The sequence below is a fragment of the Hylaeus volcanicus genome, chromosome 5, assembly GCF_026283585.1.
Source record: "Hylaeus volcanicus isolate JK05 chromosome 5, UHH_iyHylVolc1.0_haploid, whole genome shotgun sequence".
NCBI lineage: Eukaryota > Metazoa > Arthropoda > Insecta > Hymenoptera > Colletidae > Hylaeus > Hylaeus volcanicus.
Genome location: NC_071980.1, coordinates 7,713,922 through 7,732,991, shown reverse-complemented (window position 1 = coordinate 7,732,991; position 19,070 = coordinate 7,713,922). Strand labels below are relative to the sequence as shown.

Genomic DNA, 19,070 nt, shown 5'->3' with positions numbered 1-19,070 from the left:
ATGTTTATGTAAGTAGGTACTTATATATTTTATAGAAATAATGACCCATTAGTCGACAGTAAGACAGTGTCATACTGAGACGTTGAACTATACAAATATTTCTAAACTATAGTATGCTATAGTAGTAGCACGTGGTTTCATCAAGTTTCTTCATTGTTTCATTCGATTTTAGCAAATTTTGGTGACTGAGGTGGAATCAGGTGGAATGAGGTTGCTGAGCTGATGTCTGAGGTCCACCAAGGTCCACTTGTTAGAGTTGCTGAGAGTCTGAAGTCTGAGCTAATCTGCGTTTTTACGAGCATTTCTTTTTAGTCTTACTTACCCTCATCCAGACTTGCTCAGACTAATCCAGTGATGCAGTCTAACCTATCAGACCTAACCACACCAGCTGATGCCGGAGAATAATATAGTCGAGTATAGTATTTATAGATTGTAACAATGTTTAATCATTTGTGTTTGAAGAATGCTGTTGTACGCGCCGATGTAATTAGTAAATTGACATTCTTTTACCGGCCTTTAGCGAAGAATTCTAAATCAAAAGCTCCTGTATTTTGTAAATCGTATCATTCTCCACCTAACTGTGCACTTAAAGAAAGAAGTACAAGGTACTGTACAGTATTGCATAGTTTGTATAAGAAGTTTGCTTCCTTAGACAAATAGTAATCCGTAAAATTCTTGTATAAACGATTTTCGACGTGTTTTAAAAACATCAACGTTTGTTTTTATGATATTCAGGAACTCGACTAACCAATGGGATCCGGATGTATTTCATGTAAATACAAATGTGCAGAATAATGTAATACTGTTTAAATCTAAATCTACCATAGCTACAAATATATTGCGATGTGTCACATTCGGATGGTCTTTTGGCTCAATGACGCTCGCATATTACACAGTTGATATAAAAGCATTGTTGACATGGACGAACGGTGTATTGTGGAAAGAAGTTAAACAGGCAATTAAAGACAATATATTCTACATTTTAAATATGTTAATAGGTAATAGTATAAATTCACAATTAATTTTCATAGTATGCACATAGGTAACAATACGACTTTATTTCAAATTTATATTTTTATATTTAGGACCTATCACGGCTACTATGTCGCATTTCATAATTCGACGATTTATAAGGTGTATCATTTTACACAAAGGAGGCAAATACGTAACTCTAACTACTCATCATTTATTGAAAAAGGAAAGAATTTTAACAATTCCTGTGGAAGAGGTAACCAATAGTTGTAGTAAATTCAGTTAGCTTACATGTTCTTTTTTGTTCTTTGTACTCTTGTAATTTTATATAAAAGACTTATTTCATCAGAGATTAGTAGTTTCTTTATTATTTTTAAGATAAAAGTTAATACTTTGATAAAAAGGAACACTTACACATCATTGAAAATTCGTGGCAAATGGTTTTATTTCATAATGGAAACCGATGGAACATTTTACAACCAACAACTGTTTAATAACACAATTGGACTTGCGAAAACGTGGTAAAGTAATACGCAAATTACGATAATAATAATGTATTGATAAATTATTTTGTGTTTGTTTATAACTTGATAAATAAAATACAGTTATTCGATACACAAAGATTGAAATATTGTAAAATAATTGTAAGGCTAGGACTTTCGCTTGTTAATCTTTTAATTCATTATATAGAAAATATTTACAGTTAAAGAATTTGTAATTTATATCCGTATCTGTATCAAATAAATAACTAAGCATTTTATACAAAATATAATTTTGGTCTGTGGTCGGTGAAATATGTTATTAGCATTGATATTAATAGAATGTAACTTTTTTCTTTAAATAAGCTTTATTAAAATTAGTTCATTTAAACGTTTCGATCGTAATAGATCTCGATCCTTTTTAGTAATGTAATATGTTCTTGTTATTTTGTATAAAAAAAGATTTATTTCTCGTTTTATGTCAATTTATTTACTTTTTATATTATCTTCTATTTTTGTTATGCGTGATAACAAGAAGATACGCGTTATTAAAGAGGATCAAAATTTTCTATGTTAAAAAAAATTAAATAAACCAATTTAAACACTGATTATTTGGCTATTTTATAATGATTAATTTTTCATAACACAAATTAATATTTACCATTAACGTAACTTCTTTTGTCTCGAAGTTTTTTAATTTGTTACACTTATCTGATAATTAACGTCAAAACATATTGAATATAATAGTATTATCGTTAGTATCTTTGACGATCGTAATATTTATTCGAATATTTGCTTAAACGATCACTGTATCCGTCATCTTGATACTTATCTTCAGCTTTGTAATACACTTCGGGTGCCGAACCTACGTGTCCTTGCCAATATTTCGTCCAATAAAGATCTTCTGGATTAATGTCGTGCGGGTGCTTTGCATTTCTAAATACATGTACACAGTATAGAAGACTTCCCATCAGAGTTAAAAATCCAAATACAAGAAACACTATTCCTAAAATCCTGAAAGAAAATATAGAATAAACAAGGAGAAACTTTAGATGTTGTTTCCTTTTTAATTATTTTTGTTGACTATGTACTTACCAAACTATCAATGGTTGGAAAAATTGAATAACTATAACAAAACCTAACGTAACAAGAATTAAACCAAGATTGAGAAGTAACATAAGGCAGCAAATTCCCTTGGTATTCGGACAAAATGGATTAGGTGTCGACATAGTTTCGATAATAATACCATCCTTTCTGGATGCGTGTGATTTTACTGACTTTGCAGAACCGTAGCTACAGTGACTAGGTGCCCGATGACCCAGTCTCGAACTTGGAGTTAGACTGTGATGCGATGCATGACTGTTGATTAAATAACAGCGATTAATACATAATGTTGTATAAGTAATGTTACAGTGTTATATTTACAACCTTATGTCTGATGTTGCTCTGTACGCAGCACTCGTAACGTACACATCTGATCCATTGTCGCATATGCTACCGTGTGAAGCGCTCTTATTGAGAGGATGAAGACTGTGCCTAGAAGATCCAGATAATACAGAAACACGGCTGTTAGGTGTGCTTCGTGATCGTCTTCCTTCTTCTTTTTCATATTTCTCGGGTCGGTCTTTTTTCGATGCTTTTACCTATGGAATGTAAACATACATAATGTGTACAACAAGTTTTTACTGTTATGTTACTCATATAATTGCAAACTACCATTGTAGTATGGTCTGCGGATACAATATATTCGGATACTGTATGCTCCGACGGAGCATGATGACTCTCATCACCATCCGTTAAATAATCTCGATTTGTGCTAGCATGATATCCCATGTATCTTGAAGTATGAGTCATTCTGATACCTATGTTGGTACAATTTCTTTGCAAAAATGTCAAGGTTGAAAATTAATTTATATCATGGTACCGCTGACATACATATTATAGCTGAAAGAAAAATCAATTAAAAATTATAGAAATGTAATAATGATATTGTTAAATATTTAAATAGCAAAACTAGCCATCTAAAATGTCGAGGTATCGACGAAACTTACTTAATAAATACTGATCGATGCAAAAGTACATTATTATTTATATCATAGACTTCAACGATTAATATTAATTTCAGATATAAATATCATTTATTGCCTGGAAAGAAAAATCATAATTTAATAAGAATAAGTTAATTTTTGTTCTGGTGGTATAATTTTTATTGGAAATGTAGTCTAACTGTGTTGTTAATACCGATAATTAGACTGCGGATGTTTATGCATTTATAAGGAATTCGAAAGAAACTAGAAAATGCATACAATATGCAACAACATAAAAGGATATCGAAAGTAATGCTCGTATTATAATATTCTCAGAGTAATATACTTTTTACTATTTAGGTTCAATAAGATAATACTAGTAGGATAATAGGTTCGATAGGATAGGATTCAATTAGCATAAGTAATATTTATCGTACAGGACGATGTGGTACGTCGAGTATAAATATTGTTTATTCAATATTGTTTATTTATCAGGGTAAAAGTGTTGTTAAATTTGATTTATTTTTTTTATTGATACGTGGGTAATGAAAATGGGAGTGGCATCCTTGGAAAATGAATTGTAAAACACGTAATTATAGAATCCTTCGTATGGTGTGTGCGTGTCGTCATACACTTGCGCCGGTAAAGAAATCCTAATTTAGTATCGTGATGTCATTTGACAAGGTCGCGTGCATCTTCGATCGGTAACAGAATTATTCCGTATGCAATTGTCACCCACGTTCTACATATTACCCGGGCATACATTTTCGATAAACGATATCGAAAAATAATCAAATTTTCGACTCGAAAAAATGGTACGATCAAAATCACGTTTGTATATTTCGTTTAATTTTGATCGCAGCACAAGTGTTTCCTGATTCTTACAGATTCGTTAGAAAAGAATCTGTAAAATGTGTGTACTTATATATACAAATATATACAAAAACACGAAAAGGATAAAGACTGAAAATTTTACTTGCGCAAGCGCCATAAGTTGTGTCAACTTGGTACCAAACGCATATTGCTTTACGATACCTGTCATTTTTTCTTCGTTTCTTCAATGTATATACAATTAGAAGAAAATTTCGATCTAAATAGTAAAGATAGATACACGGGAGGAGGGGGATAAGACGATAAAAAAATTCTCAATATTATCACAGATATTAACGGATGGTACAAATAATAATATTAATCTCGAAATCGTCATACCTGAAACATATCCATGTTGTAGTAGTCTGTAAAAATTAAATTTGATCGGTAAGCTATCGAACGTGATGTAAAAATGTTTTACGAGTGGTTACGAGTTGTTGTTTATGCACTAACCGTACTTTTATCGTCGAAACGCGCTGGTCAAACGTATAACGATATCGGAACATATCGTTCGCTCGATTTTCCACGTATCGTTATTAACGGTATCCGAAACATTGTGTATTTCAACGAAACGCTACGCGTTTATGCTTGAAAAGATGCACGGGAAATCATCGCGAGCACTGTTCACGCGATATTGATTTATCTACGATCGATCGATCAATGTAGGTAGAGCACGACTGACACAGGTTTCTGTTGCTTTCACGCTTTCTGGCTGGAGCGAAGATTCCGAGCGAAAGGTGCATTTATTGTAGCTTGCCGGACGAAAGCACATCGTGAAGCCTTTAATAGGCAAGGTGAAGGAGCTGCATTGTTTTTCTCGTGCAATATTTTCTTGTTAGAGAAAACTTTATCCTCCGACTCTTTAATTGCTCGATACATAGTGGCAGATATGTTTGTAACTCCACTACTGCATGGGTTTTATTTGATCTTTTCAAAGATTTATGCATTCATCTACCGATTAAAGATTTGATTAACCGTTAAATATAAAACAAATTGTACAATAGACATCATTCAATAGAAATGCGAAAATATAAAATATCAACGATAATACATATTTTATACCGTTTAAATTTAAAAGATAACACATTCTTTTATTTAAGTATCAATTCAATAGTAAGTATTAATGCTTACTATAATATCTGTATGATTTATAATTCGACGTTCCAACTAACGATTATTGTTCTTTCCTTGAAAATGACAATCGTTGTATTTATAACTATACTTTTTTTGTTATTTAAGCTACTTATTAGTCAAATTGCATTTCTTTGTAGTAGTTACGAAATAGTACTGGTTACTAAATCGAGATTAAAAATATTTATTGTTTCCAAATAAGCCTAACAATGTGTAGCCCTAACATCAACAAGTTACTATAGTAACTATAGTTACTCGACCAAATAAACATTCAATTATTAAAATAGAATAATTAGTATTCCTGATCGTTAACATGTTAACTATAGTTAATATTCGTTAATATTCAACTATTATCCTTATAAGGACGCCAGTTGAATATAAAATTTCTCTTTGTACGAATAAACAATGCTGATATTTTAATGATATCATAATCGAAACTGTGAAAGCATTATTTGTACGATAAATATGTTACTTGAATTCCAATCTTTTATCGGTGTACATTCCACGGATGTATTATAAATAAATTGCAATTGTGATTTTTAAATTCTAACGAACTGACTTTCGTACTGACAATTGCGCGTGCGTCGAAAGTAACTTTTTTTCTAATTGTAAGCTTCGCGGTAAAACTGAAAAGTTTGGTTACGTGCACGTTATCTGTTTGAAGTAAATTGTCGGTAAACTGTCAATAAATTGTTGTAGCGAATAAAAGTCTGTTTCTTTTCTCGTGGACACATTGCGATTATTATTTTGTGCATGGAGGGTTTGAAATGTCTCAGCACGGTGCTGCTTTACAGGCGTATAATCAAGAACTCGTCAAGTGTAAATAACTTTCTATATAACCTATAATTTATAATTATCGTTTGTGCAACGAGCAAGTGTAAATTTCGAATGTTATTAACACTATTTTTTTCTTTATTCTCTTTAGGCTTAGAAGAAATGAAATCGAACCGTATGGAATTGCAAGCACAAATTGAATCGCAAGAGGAAGAGAAAAATAATTTGCAAAGAGAAATAGAATCATTGTCTTATAAATTAACGCGCTTAAACGATAGTTTAACTAAAAAGATAGCTGTTAGAAATGAATACGATAGAACTATTTCAGATACAGAAACAGCATATATAAAGGTACATTAATATTCGATTAACATAATTAATACGAATACTAAATATAAAATCCGATATTGTTACAGATCTTGGAGAGTTCGCAGCTTTTACTGAATATGATTAAAAGGGAAGCTTCCAATCTAGATCAATCGTTAGTGAAAGCAAATATGGAGAAACAACAATATCGACTTTAATATGAATTTAAGAAATATAATTATTAAAGCCTTACATATGATTATAGGGATAAGACCAGTAACGCCAGTTTCATGAGTACAAAATTGTAAATATTTTACTGTTACAATAGAATGGTTTTAATTAAAGCAATGGTAACTTTTTACTTTTCGACAAAGTTTATAAATAAATAATATCTATAACATACATTGAATATTAAACTGAATATTTAACATGTATATTAGTATTGACTATAATAACTTCTCATAATATTAGATTTCTGCTTTGTCATTTCCATAAAACTATTCAAAAAACTGGATGTCTTGTTATGTACATAAAGACTGATTAATATATTTATGTCTATTTTAGATAGCAATTTATTTTCGAATGTATTTTACAATAAATTAATTTTATACAAAGGATATTAAGAATACCTCTATATACTTTTTCATTCACCTGCATTCTATTCATTTATATCTTGAGATCTATCGATTTAAAATTAACTCTTATTTAATCAATTTTATCTAGGTTGTATATACATTGCATTATCGTTATGTCTTCGTTTGTTATAAACTACGAAGAAAGACGTCATATTCCTTTGAACACGATAAGTAAACGTAGTTAATAAATATTATAATTAAACGCATCTAAGAATATATTGAACTTGATAATATAATTCTCGTTTTAAATATTTACTCGTATCGAAATAATGATTACAAATAATATACATTTAAGCATTACCAAGTGCTTTTTGTTCGTTCCATACGTTAAGTAACTCGTTTGGATTTCCATATCCGTGAGATGATATTACGTATTTGTAATTAAATTTTGTATAATCTTTTTTATAAAAATGAAATTCTTCGCAATGAAAAGGTTCGATATCCGCTTTTTTCGCTACTAAGCCCAAATAGACGTCGTCGAATCTAAAATGTTTTGTATAAAAACTAGCATAGTACAGGTCTAAAAGGGCTTCTTTTGATAATATATATGCACCGGCTGTAACGTATGGTGGCCATAGATGGTAAGGGTACTCGCTAAGCGGAACATACCATTTAGAAGATTTATGACGATGAGGCGAAGATACAAATACAAAGCCTGCGAATAACCTAACATCATCTGGAAGTTCAAAATCAAAAATCTGTCTTTTTCTTCTCTTTAAAGTAAATTCAGTTTTTACAGTTTCTGTCTCGTTAGACTGTATCTTTTTACTGTAATTTGTATATGTTTCTATAAAAGTATCGGTCTTAAGCACAGGAACTGTATTTGAAGTTTCATTACTTAAATCTTCTTTAAATTTATGAATTATATCCGTATTAAAGGTGTTTAAAGTTTTGTACATGAATGAATCCTTTTCATTCAAAATATCGGTACTCCTCTGCATACTTAAATTCTTATTATCCAATTCGTTTATTTCATTGGAATCTCCAATTTCCCTTTTATGAGCGCCAAACTTTTTGTGTTCCTTCAGATAATCCGGATAGTTAGCTGGATTTCTTATGAATCTCAAAACATTTTTCACAGAAACATACATATCGTCGTCGACGAACATATAAAACTTTGAATTTGAGCAATATTTTACTAACCACTTGAAGCTCATCATAGTTTTAATGGTATTATTGTAGTACGAGTCCGCTGAACTCGCTTGTATAATATCTTTATATTTTGCAGCTTCTTTTTCTAGTTTTGTTTGAACTTCATCGTCATATGGATGTACACCTAACATGAAAATTGTTTTTGAAGGTACATCGAAGAATCTTTTTTCAAAACCCCAAGATTTTCTAATAGCGGATCTTCTCTCAAAATTTTCTATCGCAGATTTCACTATGTACACAACACGATAACTACTATATGCTGCATCTACGCATTTCTCTTTATTATTAAGTATAAACGTATAATTGTACTCATTTATAGGATCGACAGCAGGTTTTTCGTTATGTCGTAATGCATTTACAAATTCGTGTATATCGCCTTCATAGGGATAAACAAAATTTGAATCATACGTCACTTCGAGGAAATGTGTGAATGCTCCAAAAAAATCAAGCAATATGACAAGACTGATAAAAACACACACATATTTCAGCTTGAGTTTTGTGACAAGTCGAAAGCTTCTTTGAAAACAAGGACGTAATAAACAATACATTTTTGCACAGCAAAATATTACATAATTTTCGTTGTTTTAGTATGTACGATATCTGTAAAATAATATGTATTTACATTATTTTTTTAATAGATATTCTAGGAGGTATGTAAACATGTGCTTACACAACTATCATATAGGTATCATACTGATATCTTTCCTCTCTTGAAACGTTGTTTTAGATTGGATTCACAATTAAATATAGTGCTTAAGATTAAAATGTTTATTAGCTTCTTATTATGTTTATGTATATATCAACAGTATTTGTGTCAATAATTAATTGATACGTACATGTACACAAATATATGTACATAAAAATACTGGCTCGAAACCATTATTTATTTATCGATTAAAATTTTGACAAATATTTAATAATGCAAATTTCAAACTTAATACGTGTTTTGACATTTTTTCCGTCCTCGGAAGTAAATTTACTCAAGTTTGCATTTACGTGTTACCAACCAAGCAATCGCAACGAATCTATTTGTTGTACTTACGAAACTTGTAATTTATAACGAAGACGAAATATAATAGCCATACAATAAATAAATCTAGTTATTATCGATAGTTTGTACAATTATACAGTAATTATTTTATTATACGAACTTTACGAACGATTCTTCACATTTTTATTTTTCCCGTATAAGAATTTCAAATGATATTTAAACGAACATATAATATGGCTTGATATGAAAATTCATTTTTCACATATTCTGAGAATTGAAAAATCGTAAGGAAAGCTTTTTGAACGAATGATAAGTTCGTAACATGATTGAACAAATAGTGTGGTAAAAATTTAGAGTAATGATTCTAGTCCAATGAGAATGAAACTTCCGAAATACAAAGAACCATTTAGTACTTGTAGCCCTCTAGTGGCGAATATAAAAAGCTTTCTCACGCGTTATAAAGGTATGCCATCACTATGCGTACTTCTGTACTTCGGTTGTACTTCGTTCCAGGGTGCATTCAGGTGCATTCATAGGGAGGTGATACGAATGTGTGTATCGTGTAGCGTCGTAGTTGAGATTACTGATTGTCGTGTTTAACCTGAAAAATGGCGGCCAATATCGACGGTGTGTTTAGTAAGAATTTACAGAATGAAATACTTCAGAGTAAAGTACTTATCGTGGGCGCTGGTGGTATCGGATGTGAGATATTAAAGAATCTCGTTATGACAGGATTTTCCGATATTGAAATTGTAAGTATGATCGCAATTCGGTGTGTTGGAGCATTGTTTGCAATTTGGAACCGGCATTCGTATTATCGTGATCTCTTACTATACATTATTATATTACACTGAAAAAAACATCGAGACACGAACGAGTATTATTTTTATCGTATTAATTATACTTTAGTTGTACGAATAATAAATAAACACGTTGTTTTCAGATCGATTTGGATACGATCGATGTTAGCAATTTAAATAGGCAATTTTTGTTTCAAAAGAAACATGTGGGAAAATCGAAAGCGGATGTTGCAAAAGAAACAGCATTGACGTTTAATCCAAATGCAAAAATAGTTCATTATCATGACAGTATTACATCGTAGGTATTTTCATTTTTTTTTAACATGGGTTCATTTTTCTTAGTCAATTATAATTCTTTATGTCTACAGTTCAGATTATGGGGTATCGTTTTTTAAGAAGTTCTCATTAGTTATGAACGCGCTTGATAATCGAGCAGCGAGAAATCACGTCAATAGAATGTGTTTAGCAGCAGATGTACCCTTAACAGAATCTGGCACTGCTGGTTACGAAGGTCAAGTGGAACTTATAAAGAAAGGAATGAGCCAATGTTACGAATGTACTCCGAAAGCTGCACAAAAGAGCTATCCTGGTTGTACAATTCGTAATACACCCAGTGAGCCTATCCACTGCATAGTTTGGGCAAAACATTTATTCAAGTAGGTTTTTTATAATTGGTATGTCTCTAGAAATGACTTATGAAACACTGTACAAAAAATGTCCATATTTGATATAGTCAATTATTTGGCGAAGAAGATCCTGATCAAGATGTTTCTCCGGATACCGCTGACCCGGAAGCGGCAGGTAATAGTAACGTGTATCAAAAGCATTACAATGTTAGACACACATGTGCACATGTTTAAAAATTATGATTTGTAGATGCAGCAGGTGAAAGTGCTCTAAATTCTGAATCAAATGAAAAAGGAAATGTTAATAGAGTCTCCACTAAAGCTTGGGCACAATCATGTAATTATGATCCAGAAAAATTATTTACAAAATTATTTCACGATGATATAAAGTATTTGCTTAGTATGGATAATTTATGGAAGAAACGAAGGCCGCCTACTCCATTAAGTTGGAAAGGACTACCAGATGGAGGTTTGTAAGATAATTAAATTTAAAATTTCCGTTTAATTACAAATCTATATATTTTTATTATAATATATTGTGATAAAGTTCCAGGATGTAGTAAAGAAATCAATGAACCTGGCTTAAAAGATCAACAACGTTGGAGTATTTCTAAATGTGGCACAATATTTGCCAACTCAGTAAAAAGTTTAAGCAAAACTTTAAAAGCTTCCCAAAAAATGTCACCCAATAACCATCTTGTTTGGGATAAAGACGATCAAAGCGCAATGGACTTCGTCGCAGCGTGTGCCAATATAAGAGCTTACATTTTTGGTATACCTCAAAAAACAAGGTTCGATATAAAATGTAAGCGATCAATTACTATTTGTAGCATTCTAAAGATTAAGATTTTATTAGCGTTAAATTAATATTTACTGTTTCTTATAGCAATGGCAGGGAATATAATTCCAGCTATTGCAACTACGAATGCAATAATTGCTGGTATAGTTGTTTTTCACGCGTTTAGCATTCTTACGAATAATTTGAAAGGGTGTAAGTCCGTGTATTTGCGTTCGAAAATGAACCATCGTAATCAATTATTAGTACCAGAAAAGAATGTTAATCCGCCAAATCCAAAATGCTACGTATGCGCGCCTATGCCAGAAGCTGTACTAGCAGTTGATACATCTAAAATGAAAATTAAAGAATTAGATGAAGCGGTGCTGAAGGATAGGTTAAATATGATCGCTCCAGATGTTATGATAGATGGCACAGGAACTGTTGTCATTAGTAGCGAAGAAGGAGAAACGGAACAGAATAATGATAAACTTTTAGAAGACGTTGGAATCAAAGATGGTGTTAGACTTAAGGTCGATGATTTCCAACAAAATTATTCGCTAACTGTGACTGTAGTCTATAGAGAGCGACCAAACTTAAAAAGCGATAGTCCTGATTTCCTTATCCTAGCTGATGAGAAAGATCTTAAACCTAAAGAAGATGATTTGGTAAAACCATCTACATCCAATGGTCAGGTAAGCAAAACACATTTTTAGATACATTACGCAAATACAGAACCTATTTCCATTATGACAAATCCTTACAAATATTTCACGATCTTTTACTATTTGGTTTAGATGGAGTGTGAAACTGATGATGATATAATAATTGTTGATACCGTTACCGTTTTACCAGACGTGCCGAAGAAACGTAAAATTGAAGTTCCCGATGTTGCATCTCCCAAAAAAAGAAAATTGGAAGTTAACGATACAGATGATAATGATATATCTATAATTGAAAATGACGTATATAATGACGCTACTGCTGATGATAAAAAATCAAAATCAAAATGTAAAATTGCCGAAGATGAAGATTGCTTCATTGTGTTTGATGATAATAAGCACTCGACTGGAGTTTCGCAGTGAGCAAACTAAATACAGACAGATACTACTCAAGAAACAAAAGAATCAGTATATTAATATCATCTAAAAATGTATGTTTATATAAATATGTACATACATACCAATTCCAGTAGGTGAGTTCTGTTCGTTCTTGTTTATAAATTTTCTTACAATTCAACCGATATAACAGTTCGTTGATAAAAAAGAAATGTGATTATTAATAAATAAGTTAAAGGTACGTGTGATGATATGCTACAAGAATGAATGTGTATCCATAGTAGTAAATTTATTTTAACTTTATAAATAATTATAAAAGTACATAGTATTACGTTTGAAACATGTCAGATTATAGAATGTACCTATACATTTTTGTATAAAAAGAAATAAATACTTTTTTCGTACCGCAAACTATAATACAAAACTTAAGTTTTTTTACTTGCACAAAATATATATCGATTTAAGTTGTAATTGTACATTTCAAAGTCTATTTTGTATTTTTCATATAATTTAAAAATCATATTTTGCGTTAAATTCGCAAGATATTTACATGTCGTATCGAAATCGGTATGTCCACCGCGTGTTTTTTCTAACTTTGGTAAATATATTGTAGTCTCATTCAGTCCAAATTTTGAAAAAATATAATTTATTTCCCTATACGTATAATCGTCCAGCTTTAAAACATAATTATATTGCATGTTACATACGCCACAGTGTGTATAGTATCGATCCCAATGAACATCTTCCTCGGAATTTTCCAAAAGCCATAAAGTAAACTCTTTAAATGTCGGTACTATTTTTAATCTTAAAAAAAAAAACATTCATATTAAAATCATTCTGAATTTAATTAAAATATTTTCGTTGCATTGTATTTATTGTACCTTTTACCGGCAGTAAATACTTTTCGCTGAAAATTAGCAGTCGTAGTATTCGAATGAAAAAGTTGAGGTCTTGTAAGGCGAAATATTTTTTTAGTATAAATCCAAGCTTGTGTGGTATGTTTCGAATTGTCTTCTAAACGATCTCTAAAATGCACGAAATATTTTTATTAACGAACAGCTGTGGTGTACTTGAAATGTATATTTAAAACGGAAAAATACCTATACGACGATACGAGCCTTTGAAAAGGATGTCGAACGACTAACAGTTTAAATGTTTTCGCATCATTCGCGATGCGATATAATTCCTCCATAGTCTTTGGTGCTAAAACGTCAACTTCTCTACGAATAATTTACGAATTAAACTATGAATTATATACGAGTAACGAAAGGTTATAATTACCTATAATAATTTCGTGTAACTCGACGATTTTTCATGTCTGAAAATAACTTAGTAAAACTCGTTGATGCTACTTTTCGAATCCAGCAGTACATTGATTTATGTGTAGAGTCGTATAAAAAATGTCTTTTTATTAAAAGAGTTTTCAAATTATATTTCGCGCAAGTATTTGAAATTTGTCGAAGTAACGTTGCACTTTCCTAATAAAAAATGTTATCAACGTTAAATATACATTTGAACGATTTAAATGTTTAGTTGCTTACATGTAAATCTATAGATTGACCGTTCACTTCGTCGTGTTTTAAAAGTTTTATTTCTAAATTGGTAGGTCTCGTAGTTGCTCGAGATACCACTGAACATTTTTGCTTTGTCTGGTTATCTTTTATTAAACGAATTGAATTTGACTGCTGCTGTAAATAGAAGCTTCTTTTTATGACCAATAAAACAGAACAAATCGCGATATATAAAATAATACACAAAGTGCACTTGATAAATTGCGTTTTGAATAACATAATTAAAACTGAATTGTGTATTCTGACAGTCGAGGCCTACGATTAAAATATCCGCCCGTGAATTGTCTGCGCGGGTGGAATGAAAGATAATATTTATCTCTTATTTCCATTTTTTCTTTCCCATAAAAATGAGGAAATAGTGGGCATATATCGGCTAGAAAGGTAGCTGGGAAAAAAAACACGAAACAAATATAATTATTCTGCACTTTATTACGAAACTGCGCCAAAAACATACTACATAAATCAACGATTTCGATACAAATACATGATGTTAGGCTGTTTCTGTAACTAAGCAATAGTGATTTAATAATTACTTGTAATTTATAAGTGACCTATATTGACGACTGTAACAAAAATATTCTCTTTTGAAATGAACAATTACAAATGTTTATACAAAATTTGTATTGCAGCAACTGGAAGAATTATTAATGATTTATTTTATAATGTGTTGTATCGAAGTGCTGCAAAAGTATTTTTTTTTTTTTTTTATTTATTTATTAGAATGGCATATGTTGAAATTGTATATATGTCTCTTCAAATTTGATTATGGAAATTCGAATATTAATACAAAAACACGATTACAGAAATAGTCACACTGATTCACAATTGAATGTTTATGTATATGTATATAAGCAAAACTATTTATACATGTAAGAATTACAAAAATATATAAATAATACTTATATCGTACGAGATAGAAAAACTTAACAAGAAAATAAATTCTACTGAATCGACAGTACAAATTATTCTTCTTCGTTGCTAAATGCAAATAATATAGGATTCGATCGATTGTGAATCATTGTGAAATTCGATTTTTTTTTTATCTCTCATATATTCGTTATTTACTTTCTTGTACTATGTATTACGTGAACAAAAAATTAATCGAATTAAGTATCCAATTTTCATTCATGATTATTACACATACAAAGTACTTTATATGCTTTTTAGTATGACACTTTTATTAAAACACGCATAGTGTTTCAATTACGTTAAAAATTACACATTTCTTTAAATGTATACGTGTACATTTAAAAACTTTAAACTATTTTAATTTGTATCACTAATACAAAATAACTATGTGATTAAACATTTGTTGCATGATCGTAAGTGTTGCGATACCTTGAAAGCCCTGCATATGTGCAAAATATGTGCATGAATTGAAAAATGAAAGTATAAATGGATGAAAACGATATTAAAAAATTTCTTATCTACGATCCCTGTATCTGTGATGATCCCGCGAGGATCGATGATCGCTATGTCGGCTATGCCGACTCGCCGTTCTCCATAAAAATTCATCTACACTTCTTTCATAGCTGCGTTTTTCAAGTGCAGAAGCGGCTGCACTATAATCGGGTGGCAGTGGTAGTCCGTCGTAATACCTGGGTGGTGGCGGTGGCAGAGGTAGAGAATCATACGGATGAGGTGCAGCATAAGGAGGCAACGGAGGTAATTGATGTTGCATAGTACGCATGTAATCTGCTACGTATGCTTCAGCTGCCGCGGCTACACCTAATCCAGGACTACCGTATCCCCTACGAAATCCGTAATTACTAAAGATAAAGTATCAAAATTACGATAACGATACAATGTTAAACGTATACTGTACTTTGAATAAGGAGAATCGCCGCGATTGAACCAACTAGCATATCGATGATGATGATCCCTCGATGCTCTATGATCGTTCCCACCTAAGTGAGATCCCCTAGCTAAAGAAGCTAAACGAGATCTCGAGGTTAGGAAGAGTCTACGTCCCCTACCACCTCTCGATCGTAAAAACCTAGAACTGTTATTAACAGGTCTGTTGTCCCGATACGAACGAGACGATTTTGTGACATGTTTCGCTGCTTCCTTAGATTTTCTTAAAATTGGAGTCATTTCGATACCTACAAATATTTATCGTAAGTTATAGAACTAGGTACTTTTTTTTATCTACATATGAGCCATGTACGAGGCCTACACGAATGCTGAGCATGCACACTCTTTTCAAATAGACCTCGTATTCTAATTTACCTTCATCCTCTGGAAACAACCTGCATAATTCTTCTGCAACTCTGGGCTCGATTTCTTGCCCGTCTCGGCCAATTTTCACTTGCTTACCGTCATTCCATGGATTATACAAGTGTAACGTTGCCGTAAATGGCAATTCTTTCCTACATATCCAATCCACTTTAAATACACCACCTAAAGCTTTAGCCGATAAACCAGGAGGTAACACCTAAAATTTGTATATAGTTTCTTTGTAATGTCGTGTTAGACTTTCTAGAATTGCTTCTGTTAGACATGCACACAAACCCAGGAAATAGGTGCTCCATCTCTTCTAGACTCTGTGCAAAGTCGTGCAAACCCAGCAAATTTTCCTGATTCCTTTACAGAAAAAACAAGTAGAACATTCCTTGACTCCCTGTAAGCTTGATTTAAATTGGCTTCATTTTGGGGCAGCGTACTCCATACACCTTTGGCCTTGGAGAGCGTGACATTTTCGGCATTATTCGATTTGATGATGAAAAATCTGATAAAAAGAGCTTTGACATGTTCTTGATATTTACATTAATATGCTTACATAAATTTTTAAAAGTATTTTTTGAAAGTGCCAGTTAATAGGTAACAAAACATAATTCGTATCGATTATACGTAGAAGATAAAAACTATACACATAAAAGACCATAATACTTGTATTTCAAAAAGCAGCCAACCTTGCATCTCTAAATAAGTAATTTAATTTTGTAGCATAATCGTAGCTCTTAGCTATTCCTTTGCTCTCCTTGGATCTTGCACGTTTTGTTTCTGGACTAGATGATTTAGAATCTCTCGACCTTCCACGTTTTCCCCTATTCTTCCGATTACGCTTGTTATCTCCGCGCGACGATTTCGTTGAAACGGAGCTTATACTGGGTTGACTAGAATCAGAATTCGAACTGCTAGATGAAACCTCGCTACGGGTATCGTACGTTTCATCGGCGGCAATTTTTAATTCGTCCACTATGTCATTTTCTCCGCAGCTCAAATTTAAGTTGTCCCCATCTGTATTATTGTCCATAATTTCACTTTTTATTTGACATTCACTTTCACTAAGGCTCAAAAGTATCTTGTTGTTTATCCCATCATCCAGGCTTTGCGTTTCTGGATTTTTCGGGTTTTCTCGCATGAAGCCAATGCAGTTCTGGTGCCTTTAAACCTTTTCTGAAACGCAAATATAAAAAAGGACTTACTAGATGGATATCCGGTATGCGGCGATACTCGTCCGAGAACAATATCATATTCGAACGGATCTCGTACATCTTACAACAATTACACGGTAGAAAATAATGCAGTAACATTTTTAGTATATAAGAAGAAAAGTTCAGAGGATCACACGTAAAATCCGATTTAACGTCACTGTAGTAAGAGATTGAAAAGTCCATTCGTCGAAAACTTTGACGTTAAGATTGTCCTTATGCTGTTTAATCGAAACATTTACAAGTTTCATAGAAGTTTCCTATATACGTCTACTATTTTCACAAAACTTAAGAGTGCTTCTTGCTGCAGGTAGATACAAGTTATGCCTAATAGCGCAAAAGTTTCTGTTTCTGTAGAAACAATGTTTAGCAAACAAAAACAACTTCTTTTTTTTCCTCTCTTTTTAGAATGCTCAAGTATATACGTATGTCCATGTACAAATTAAAAATAAAGAATACGCTTTAAACCCCTGGTGGGTTTCCCTTTTTGTAATTTAACAGAGTGGAGTACACAATTCTTGTTGCTGTATGTAAAACGAGTAGCATTGTCAAACTTTGTGCATAAAAGTTTATGGGTAAAGTTTGTTACATGCTGATGGTTTGGTCTTGCTAAAGTATGCTGTTTGTGTTATTATTTTTTAGCCTGTTAATGTAGAAAGGCGAGAAGTCTTTGATGTTTTTATTCTGTTATGTTAGACGACACATCGAGCTCGTTTTACTTGACGTCTCTATGCAGTCTTTTGAAACGCGAAGGCTATGCCTAGAAAAGTCCGTTGTGAACAGTAATTTTTACTTAGCAATATCAGCACCACAAAACATACTCGAAACCATCGTTTCCGTGATTGATTTTATCAAAAAAGTTCATGGTTTTTGAAACATAAGTCCTTGATGTTAGGAAGCCCTTTTAGGCAGCTCGTACACACTTACGTGCACAATCGTTCTTCACTACACACTTCGCACCTCACGCAAGAATGCTCAATGATTACTATACAGGTTCAATAACTATTTCTATCATTTCCACACGAAATACACAGGAGACTCGCACAGGAAATTATGCTTTTTTTCCCATGAAAACACTGTAAGCACTCCTCACAGAAGCGTAAACCACAGCGTCCATTATGTGACGTGTTTTACGATTGATAGAAACGATCGTAACCGAAAACCCCAGAGCGAAGTTTTTGGGCCAACGCTAACCAAAAAATCCTTGTTGTTATTTCTTTTTTTATTCTGTCTATTTCAAAAAAGTCTATTTCTTAAATATACGCGAAAGAATAAATTTTAGTTTAGATAATAAATGTTTTCAAGCGTCGCGAGTTCTACCCCTGTTACATTATCGTAGTATTCGTTACATCGCGTTACATACTTGGTCGATACGATCGTAACGTATCCAAATATAAATAAATAAGCGTACAAAGCATGGAAAATGGATCGAGCGATAATTTTTCCAATCGTAATTCGTTGAAATTAAA

The 19,070-nt window shown here is 32.1% G+C and overlaps 7 protein-coding genes across 15 annotated transcripts; 3 read left to right on the top strand and 4 right to left on the bottom strand.

Annotated features, from left to right (window-relative positions):
- The first annotated feature begins 63 nt into the window (after positions 1–63).
- Positions 64–1,593, top strand: LOC128876544 (uncharacterized). 2 transcript variants are annotated; one of them, XM_054123003.1, is made up of 4 exons: positions 64–414; positions 736–998; positions 1,086–1,228; positions 1,351–1,593. In XM_054123003.1, exons 1-4 carry the CDS (start codon positions 392–394, stop codon positions 1,495–1,497), a joined length of 576 nt encoding a protein of 191 aa, XP_053978978.1. In that variant the 5' UTR covers positions 64–391; the 3' UTR covers positions 1,498–1,593. The 2 variants fall into 2 exon arrangements, with proteins under 2 accessions (XP_053978978.1, XP_053978977.1); XM_054123002.1 differs by having other exon boundaries at positions 66–605.
- Positions 1,594–1,730: 137 nt separating this feature from the next.
- On the bottom strand, positions 1,731–5,029 carry LOC128876543 (uncharacterized). Of its 2 annotated transcripts, none has more exons than XM_054123000.1 (7): positions 4,802–5,029; positions 4,688–4,713; positions 3,503–3,596; positions 3,168–3,395; positions 2,880–3,094; positions 2,547–2,810; positions 1,731–2,465 (listed from the first exon to the last, which is right to left on the bottom strand). In XM_054123000.1, exons 4-7 carry the CDS (start codon positions 3,303–3,305, stop codon positions 2,207–2,209), a joined length of 876 nt encoding a protein of 291 aa, XP_053978975.1. In that variant the 5' UTR covers positions 3,306–3,395; positions 3,503–3,596; positions 4,688–4,713; positions 4,802–5,029; the 3' UTR covers positions 1,731–2,206. The 2 variants fall into 2 exon arrangements, with proteins under 2 accessions (XP_053978975.1, XP_053978976.1); XM_054123001.1 differs by having other exon boundaries at positions 4,807–5,029.
- Positions 5,030–6,098: 1,069 nt separating this feature from the next.
- On the top strand, positions 6,099–7,067 carry LOC128876545 (microtubule nucleation factor SSNA1-like). The gene is made up of 3 exons (XM_054123004.1): positions 6,099–6,298; positions 6,405–6,604; positions 6,670–7,067. The coding sequence occupies exons 1-3, from the start codon at positions 6,247–6,249 to the stop codon at positions 6,775–6,777; spliced, it is 360 nt and encodes a 119-aa protein (XP_053978979.1). The 5' UTR covers positions 6,099–6,246; the 3' UTR covers positions 6,778–7,067.
- An 11-nt stretch (positions 7,068–7,078) lies between these two features.
- On the bottom strand, positions 7,079–9,605 carry LOC128876542 (beta-1,3-galactosyltransferase brn). Of its 2 annotated transcripts, XM_054122999.1 has the most exons (3): positions 9,183–9,605; positions 9,017–9,098; positions 7,079–8,946 (listed from the first exon to the last, which is right to left on the bottom strand). In XM_054122999.1, exon 3 carries the CDS (start codon positions 8,892–8,894, stop codon positions 7,485–7,487), a length of 1,410 nt encoding a protein of 469 aa, XP_053978974.1. In that variant the 5' UTR covers positions 8,895–8,946; positions 9,017–9,098; positions 9,183–9,605; the 3' UTR covers positions 7,079–7,484. The 2 variants fall into 2 exon arrangements, with proteins under 2 accessions (XP_053978974.1, XP_053978973.1); XM_054122998.1 differs by having other exon boundaries at positions 9,017–9,605.
- A 232-nt stretch (positions 9,606–9,837) lies between these two features.
- On the top strand, positions 9,838–12,975 carry LOC128876193 (SUMO-activating enzyme subunit 2). 2 transcript variants are annotated; one of them, XM_054122357.1, is made up of 8 exons: positions 9,838–10,089; positions 10,281–10,435; positions 10,506–10,793; positions 10,871–10,938; positions 11,014–11,232; positions 11,311–11,568; positions 11,650–12,233; positions 12,394–12,636. In XM_054122357.1, the coding sequence occupies exons 1-8, from the start codon at positions 9,946–9,948 to the stop codon at positions 12,490–12,492; spliced, it is 1,815 nt and encodes a 604-aa protein (XP_053978332.1). In that variant the 5' UTR covers positions 9,838–9,945; the 3' UTR covers positions 12,493–12,636. The 2 variants fall into 2 exon arrangements, with proteins under 2 accessions (XP_053978332.1, XP_053978331.1); XM_054122356.1 differs by having other exon boundaries at positions 9,839–10,089; positions 12,336–12,975.
- A 38-nt stretch (positions 12,976–13,013) lies between these two features.
- On the bottom strand, positions 13,014–14,437 carry LOC128876196 (carbohydrate sulfotransferase 11-like). Its single transcript, XM_054122363.1, has 5 exons — positions 14,138–14,437; positions 13,878–14,074; positions 13,697–13,816; positions 13,478–13,621; positions 13,014–13,400 (listed from the first exon to the last, which is right to left on the bottom strand). Exons 1-5 carry the CDS (start codon positions 14,384–14,386, stop codon positions 13,022–13,024), a joined length of 1,089 nt encoding a protein of 362 aa, XP_053978338.1. The 5' UTR covers positions 14,387–14,437; the 3' UTR covers positions 13,014–13,021.
- Positions 14,438–14,685: 248 nt separating this feature from the next.
- LOC128876195 (YTH domain-containing protein 1) lies at positions 14,686–18,983 on the bottom strand. Of its 5 annotated transcripts, none has more exons than XM_054122362.1 (6): positions 18,965–18,983; positions 17,080–17,566; positions 16,679–16,895; positions 16,397–16,601; positions 15,993–16,269; positions 14,686–15,918 (listed from the first exon to the last, which is right to left on the bottom strand). In XM_054122362.1, the coding sequence occupies exons 2-6, from the start codon at positions 17,529–17,531 to the stop codon at positions 15,591–15,593; spliced, it is 1,479 nt and encodes a 492-aa protein (XP_053978337.1). In that variant the 5' UTR covers positions 17,532–17,566; positions 18,965–18,983; the 3' UTR covers positions 14,686–15,590. The 5 variants fall into 5 exon arrangements, with proteins under 5 accessions (XP_053978337.1, XP_053978334.1, XP_053978336.1 ...); XM_054122359.1 differs by lacking the exon at positions 18,965–18,983 and adding an exon at positions 17,663–18,951; XM_054122361.1 differs by lacking the exon at positions 18,965–18,983 and adding an exon at positions 18,423–18,951.
- Between the last annotated feature and the right edge of the window lie 87 nt (positions 18,984–19,070).

Coding starts and splice junctions, on each gene's coding strand:
- LOC128876544 (XM_054123002.1), top strand. CDS start 439: ATGTTTAATCATTTGTGTTTGAAGAATGCTGTTGTACGCGCCGATGTA. Junction 999..1,085: donor CATTTTAAATATGTTAATAG/GTAATAGTATAA, acceptor TTTTATATTTAG/GACCTATCACGGCTACTATG. Junction 1,229..1,350: donor TAACAATTCCTGTGGAAGAG/GTAACCAATAGT, acceptor ATTATTTTTAAG/ATAAAAGTTAATACTTTGAT.
- LOC128876543 (XM_054123000.1), bottom strand. CDS start 3,305: ATGACTCATACTTCAAGATACATGGGATATCATGCTAGCACAAATCGA. Junction 2,811..2,879: donor AGAGCAACATCAGACATAAG/GTTGTAAATATA, acceptor TTTAATCAACAG/TCATGCATCGCATCACAGTC. Junction 2,466..2,546: donor TTCCAACCATTGATAGTTTG/GTAAGTACATAG, acceptor ATTTTCTTTCAG/GATTTTAGGAATAGTGTTTC.
- LOC128876545 (XM_054123004.1), top strand. CDS start 6,247: ATGTCTCAGCACGGTGCTGCTTTACAGGCGTATAATCAAGAACTCGTC. Junction 6,299..6,404: donor TAATCAAGAACTCGTCAAGT/GTAAATAACTTT, acceptor TATTCTCTTTAG/GCTTAGAAGAAATGAAATCG. Junction 6,605..6,669: donor CAGAAACAGCATATATAAAG/GTACATTAATAT, acceptor ATATTGTTACAG/ATCTTGGAGAGTTCGCAGCT.
- LOC128876542 (XM_054122998.1), bottom strand. CDS start 8,894: ATGTATTGTTTATTACGTCCTTGTTTTCAAAGAAGCTTTCGACTTGTC.
- LOC128876193 (XM_054122356.1), top strand. CDS start 9,946: ATGGCGGCCAATATCGACGGTGTGTTTAGTAAGAATTTACAGAATGAA. Junction 10,436..10,505: donor TATCATGACAGTATTACATC/GTAGGTATTTTC, acceptor TTATGTCTACAG/TTCAGATTATGGGGTATCGT. Junction 10,939..11,013: donor CGCTGACCCGGAAGCGGCAG/GTAATAGTAACG, acceptor TATGATTTGTAG/ATGCAGCAGGTGAAAGTGCT.
- LOC128876196 (XM_054122363.1), bottom strand. CDS start 14,386: ATGTTATTCAAAACGCAATTTATCAAGTGCACTTTGTGTATTATTTTA. Junction 13,817..13,877: donor GTTACACGAAATTATTATAG/GTAATTATAACC, acceptor AATTATTCGTAG/AGAAGTTGACGTTTTAGCAC. Junction 13,622..13,696: donor AGGCTCGTATCGTCGTATAG/GTATTTTTCCGT, acceptor CGTGCATTTTAG/AGATCGTTTAGAAGACAATT.
- LOC128876195 (XM_054122362.1), bottom strand. CDS start 17,531: ATGCGAGAAAACCCGAAAAATCCAGAAACGCAAAGCCTGGATGATGGG. Junction 16,602..16,678: donor ATGGAGCACCTATTTCCTGG/GTTTGTGTGCAT, acceptor TACAAATTTTAG/GTGTTACCTCCTGGTTTATC. Junction 16,270..16,396: donor GTTGTTTCCAGAGGATGAAG/GTAAATTAGAAT, acceptor AAATATTTGTAG/GTATCGAAATGACTCCAATT.